General features: G+C 45.7%; 1 protein-coding gene across 1 annotated transcript; it reads right to left on the bottom strand.

The window, feature by feature from the left end:
- Positions 1-356: 356 nt before the first annotated feature.
- On the bottom strand, positions 357-4,650 carry COPA (COPI coat complex subunit alpha). Its single transcript, XM_069621375.1, has one exon. It carries the CDS (start codon positions 4,464-4,466, stop codon positions 795-797), a length of 3,672 nt encoding a protein of 1,223 aa, XP_069477476.1. The 5' UTR covers positions 4,467-4,650; the 3' UTR covers positions 357-794.
- Between the last annotated feature and the right edge of the window lie 1,767 nt (positions 4,651-6,417).

Consider the following 6,417-nt stretch of genomic DNA (forward strand, 5'->3'; position numbering starts at 1 on the left):
CATGTGACGTATGATCTAGCATTTCTTGAAAATTAGTGCTGAAAAGCTGCTCAATTGGTTTGAAAACTGATACAGAGTGTTTAAATGCAAAAGAGCGATGCACCTTTTCTGTGGTAGCTTTCAAAGAAATACTGAAACATACTGCTCAAAGATTGCCAGTGTATGTTTATCCAGTGTAGGTTGCAAAGCCAAGTTACGCAAGCTTCATGAGAATGGGTGAATGCGGATGGTAAATGTACAGCACTCATCTTTGCAAAGTTGAAATGTATATCATCTGATTTTAAAATGCTGGTCCAACTTATTTTTTTGCTAAAAATGTAATTAGGACAAATATGAATCTTCACATGACAGCAAAATTAATATCACTGTCCAAGCACAGCTTTATTATAGGAAGAATAAAGTGAAGTACAGGTGTGGTTTAGCTTTGGACAGGAACCAGTAGCTACCTTCAAGAAGACACAGTAGATTAAAGGGGTCTGGTGAAACACAAAGGCAAGAAGACAGTTCCATCCACATACAAGCTTTACTAGTTCATTTGCTCTAGGCAACAAAAGAAGGATGATGCATTAAAGGGTTTATATATTGAAGCAACTGTTCCCAAGTTGCATTTTTTCACAAGACTGATAATTGTGGCTTAAATCAACACAGAGACAACATTATTTGACCACGCATAGTCTAAGTGATGGGAATCATGAAGGCAAAGTTACATTGAAGTTAAGCGCAGTCACCAAGCAGAGAGAAAGTAAGCATTTCGGCTTCAGGGAAGACTGAATGTATTCCTTTTTAATCTAGCATTAACGGAACTGAAGGGGGCTGATCCTTAGGCCGATTACATCCTTGCCAATTTCTGTTGCTGTTGTGACTTTACAGATTTGTCCCTTGAATTCCGGACTGTAGCAGGCTCCACTAAGCGGACACTTCTCCACAGGCTTACCTCGATAGATCGGGCGGTACGAAGCAGCGCATATATCAAAAGGGTTATGCATGTCATAGTTTAGCTGATATGCATCCGTTGGGTTTTTCTCACATGCAGAAAGGATCTTTCGTGTCTGCTGTGCCACATCTGGCTTTGGACCCAGCTCAAGGAGCCTGCGAGCAAAGGTTGCAGCAGTCTTGAAGTTCTTAAGCTTGAAGAAGAGATTGAGGGCTGTACGCAACACTAAAATCATGTGCACTGGCTGAAGATTGGAATGAGTGAAATATGCTGCCATCTCACAGATGCGCTTCTGCTGCTCCAGTGTTTCTTTCGGAAGTTTTTTCCTTTCAATTTCCATTGATAGTCCAACAATGTACTCTCTGCAGATTGCTATCAGTTGCTGGGCCTCAGAGATCTCTTGCTTATTATCCACCACAAGTAATGGAACACTTAACAGTATCAGACGGAATTTTTCAACTGCATCTTCAAACTTTCCGGATGTGGTGAGTTGGTAACATTGCTGTAGGCGTTGGATGAGATCGCTGAGTTTCAAGCCGACCGACGGAACTGCATTTTTCAGGCCTGCGTCCTTCCAGTTACGATGTGGATAACCATGCATGGATGGGAGTCCCGGAAGGGCTTGGTAAGTGGAGCGTCCACGAGAGTATGTTTGCAGAAAGTGTTGCTTGTAGGCAGTGAAGTCTGTCACTCCGACTTGGTCATGAAGTAGCCTCATGGCAGTCTCGAAGGAACCAGCCAACACATGATCAACAGGCAGCTGGGAGTTATTACACCATATCTGTGCTGGACTGATTCCTTTAGTTGGTGGGACAAAAAATCCATCCTCTGCTCCTCCCGAGACACCCACAGTGATGTCCAACTCTGGTGGAAGCTCCAGATCTTCTTCCACGTCCCAGCCACCACCTTCTTGTCCTTTGCCAATGCTGTCATCTCCAAATCCTTCTGCAGCATCAACAAATCCATCTTCATCCAGTTGCAATTCTGCATCTTCTCCCCATCCCTCAGCTGCAGCTGTGTCAATATCAATGTCGGCAGCCATGGCACTTCCTTTCCCTTTGCTGGCAATTGCTCCTTCAAAGAAGCCTTTGGACATGGTTAGAAGAGGCCAGTTGGTATCCAAGGGCATAACAGGAGGTGGTGGTTGAAGCAGCTTTGCACCAGGGTCGATCTCCGGAATCGTTTCTTTCTCAGGGTCAAAGGTTTCTTTCAAACTCTCTGCTTCCTCATCCAAGCCATGGGTAGCAGCTGTGAGAAAGGCCAGCGACTTCTGTCCACAATTCTTCAGTATGCGTACACGCTCCACCACGTCCCCTAGGTATAGAGCATTCTGATAATGACCACTCATGTCCTTCCGGATCTCAGCAATCTTCATCATCTTGCGAAGCTTTTCAAGGTTGCCTGTGATGAGGTAGAGGAAAGAGAGCTTATCAAAGTTCTTGGTGCGCTGGTAGCACATCTCAACAATCTGATGGTTACCCTGAAGGAGAGCCACCTCTCCCAATTTCTCCCAGCAGTTCTTATCATCCAGAGCCTTTGCTGCTTCCAGCGCGATCTCAATGTTCCCACACTCCAGGGCTAGGCTGAATCTGGTCTTTTCATCCTTCACAAAATGTAAAGCCACTTCCGGGTAACCCTTTTTCTGCAGGTATGCAATGATGGACTGCCCTACTAGCTTGGCATTCCTCACCATGTGTAGAACCTCATCATACTTCCGGTTGATAAGAGCCAGTTTAAATTTAAACTCTGTAGGGTCAATTGTAAGGACACGGGGGCGGCACTCTCTGTCCAGGCAGTACACATTGTTCCCTTTGACTCTGGTCACATAGATGGGCAAGTCCAGTGTACGAATTATTCCATGGTCACCAGTAGTTAAGGCATATTTGATATGGTTACTGGTGGTGTAGATAAACACTCCGCTCTCATCCCATGCTCCACTCTTCACTCTTATGTTCTCATGGATGTTACAAAGAGACTCCAGCTTCCTGTTGCAAATCATGATAGCATGTTTTGCAAGAAGTGCCACATGAGACATGTCAGACGACCAAATCACGTACTTCACCTTTGCGATTTTAACCGATGACAGTGTGCGTTTCTGCTGCACGTCAAAGAGAGTAATAGAGTCCGCATCGCGCAGAAGAAGATTGCCTGTACCGGCGTAGAAAATTTCATCACAGTTCGGCACTTGAACTTTTTTTGTGATCTCATTTTTCAAGTTCTTGATGAGAATTGAATGCATACGATCCAAGACTGCAAAGCGGTTGCGAGCTACCCAGACAGCAGTTAAGCCTGATGAGCGCTTCCCTTCAGGAGCATCTGGATTCTGGGAGTCTGCATCTTTAGGAATAGTGTACAGGTCATATGTGCTATTCTCCAAGTTACTGGCCCTCGTGCACAGGAGGACTGCATTTTCTGCTGGATTGTAGGACATATTGAAGACTGGGAACTTGGAACCACTTCGTAACTGCATGACTGCTACATCCTTCGAGCTGTTGAAGTCCAACTGGCGTAGGAAGCGATCTTTGACATAATACAACATGTTGCCGTGGACAGCATATGCTGGACGCTCCCTCTCCAATTTGAACACAATCATTCCTCCATCGTGGCCTGCAGCAAAAAGGTTTAGGTTAGTATGCGCAGCAAGAACCCAGAACCGGTCATGATCCCTGCGGAACGTCTGTACCCCAGTCCGTTTAGACATGTCCCAGACACGGATGCTTTTGTCTTCTGAATTGCTGAGTATCAGCTCCTGGCGAGGGTGAAATACTGCACAGGAGACATTGTTGTAGTGCCCACGGCACGTGTCTATTTCCCATGCCTTGGACTCATTCATCCTCCAAATCTTGACCTGCCGGTCATCCGCTCCAGACACAATTAGAGGCATTGTCGGGTGAAAGGCAGCCCAATTTACGCCACGATCGTGTCCCTCCAGGACATGCTTCACCACAGCATCTGTGGTGCCGAATAAATCGACCCCAGTAATGCCTCGGACATCAGACTCAACAGCTCCGGGTGAGAGATTCTTCTTTCTCAGGCCAGAAATATCCCAAACGCGCACAGTCTGGTCTAAGCTGGCAGACACAACTAGGTCCTCCGAAGGGTGAAACTGGGCACACATCACATAATGGTTGTGTCCTGTAAGTACGCAAACACAGGTCCTAGACTGCCAATTCCAAACACGGATAGTCTGATCGTCTGATGCACTCAGGATCCAAGGGTATTCATGATGGAAAAAAGTGGTGCGGATGTAATCCAAGTGTCCAAGCAGAGTAAAGAGGCATCGGCGCAATTTATAGTTCCACACCTTTATCTTGTAATCATCGCCACCAGACACGAACAAAGGCTGTTGTTTATGGAAGTCAATACCACGAACTGGACCATCATGCTCATCGAATTTGTCAATCAGGGTGCACATACGGTAGTCCCACAGCTGAATAACACCATTGTGCAAGCTGGTTAAAATCCAGGGTCGCTTTGGGTGAAAGCTGAGCCCTTTCACGCGGGCAGATTTCGTTTCAAACTTGGTAAGCATCTCCTCTTTCGGCCCAGTAAGCGCTATGCCTCTGCTCTCCCACGTTCAACGGCTGTCACCTCTGCAGTTGGGACTTCAGATCTTGACGAAAACGACAGCTTCACTGTGTGATAGATACTATCGACAATCGCAACGCTCTTGCATCCACGTCAGCAGACAGGAAATGCCGCGTTGGAAGAGACAGTAACCAACGCCCAGCTCCGGATGGTGTAGACAGGAAATTGATAAACATGGAGAAAAGACAAAAATAACCAGAGCTACTGGACAGAAGGCTGACTTGTCGGCCATCTTAGAAAATCTTCTTTTAAGGAGTGAAGTACATTCTTAGAGGTTAACTACATTCATTTTCGGTACTTAAATTCAGGAAACTCAATATATTAAAGGCAAGGAGTCGAAGTATTATGCTTCTCCATCTTTAATGCCCGATAACAGCATCTTTAAAAAAAACTGGAATACATTTCCTATATCTCCTTAAAATACACTACTTTTCCCAAGAAGAAATTAGTAGTTTAACAATAAAAACATGTGACCATCTCTACAAATCACAACAATACACTCAGTTATATCTCGACTCTTAACAGTTAGCCACTTTCTCGGTTGTAACCGATTGTTCGTTACACTGAGAGGGTGCGGAGAATAGCGCCAGCTCCTGGAGGGAGCACACCAGTCCAGAGAGGATTCTCTGCTGCGCCTGCGCCGAAGCAAGTAGATGCTCCTCTCGGTAGTCCCTCCCTGTTCTTTTCCACTCCTCCTGCCATTTGCTGCGGACCAGAGACTGTACTTTTATCATTGAGAAGCTATTTTCTCATACTTGCCAACATTCAGTAACCAAAAAGTTGTAGGATTTTTTCAAGTTTCAAAAATAATAATTTGCGTAACAATGACATCACAGGAAAATACAAAACATACATTGTTGGCACCATTGAAGCATTCTAAAATACACAATCCATCAAACAGCACAACATGGAAAGATGTTCAAATGTTAAAAATGTATAATTCTGAATGGTAAGTTAACACCAAATCCAATTACACAGAACGTAATTGCACAGAGCTGATAGGCAACATTTGTCACTGCTCTGTAGCAGCAGCCTGGGCAATACATATGTATTCCTGCAGTGCAAGTTGAACACAATACTCTGTCTTCTCCTCATGGCCATCTCCTCTCTCAAACTACCCATCACCTCCCAATCCCACTCAACCCCCCTCCCCAATGCATCATTCCAACGCAGCAACCTCATCTACCATCATCCCACTAACACTACCAATTCCTTTGATGTTGCCCTCTGGAATACTAGATCAATTTGTAACCAAAACCACTGCTATCCTCGACCTCTTCCTACGCCTCAACCTCCAATTCCTCTGTATTACTGAAACCTGGACCCCCTCCCCCCACAACACCTCCATTCCTGCTTCTGTCACCTCCTCCTCCTCTTTTGACCATGTCCCTCGATCCTCTGGCCGCGGAGGTGGTCTAGGCCTTCTCTTTCGAACACACTTCACATCCTCTCCCTCTCCTATTTCTCTACCTACCTTCCCTTCCTTTGAATTCATGTTCAAAATCTTTAACTCTCCTCATGCTATCTCATTCCTAATAATCTATCGCCCCCCTGGACCTGTTGGCTCCTTCTATGAGGACATTTACCATCTCCTTAGCCTCATTTCCCCCACCCCACTAATTGTACTTGGTTACTTCAATCTTCATCTTTCCCCTAACCTTCCCTCCTCTCCTTTCCATCCTTGACTCCTACCTTCTCTCTCCCCTACCATCCCCTCCTAAGCACCAGTCTGGCTCTACTATTGATGTCATCTTCTCCTTCTCCTTCACCGCTTCTCCTATTTCCTCCTTACCCAACTACCTTTCCGATCACTCCTTACTCTCTTTTTCCCTCACCCCTCTACCCTCCTCCTCCTCCCACCCCTTCATCCACCCTCTTCTCCCGGCGTGACCTAC

This window comes from Ambystoma mexicanum, chromosome 5q (genome assembly GCF_040938575.1).
Source record: "Ambystoma mexicanum isolate Mex_15411 chromosome 5q, UKY_AmexF1_1, whole genome shotgun sequence".
NCBI classification, from domain to species: domain Eukaryota; kingdom Metazoa; phylum Chordata; class Amphibia; order Caudata; family Ambystomatidae; genus Ambystoma; species Ambystoma mexicanum.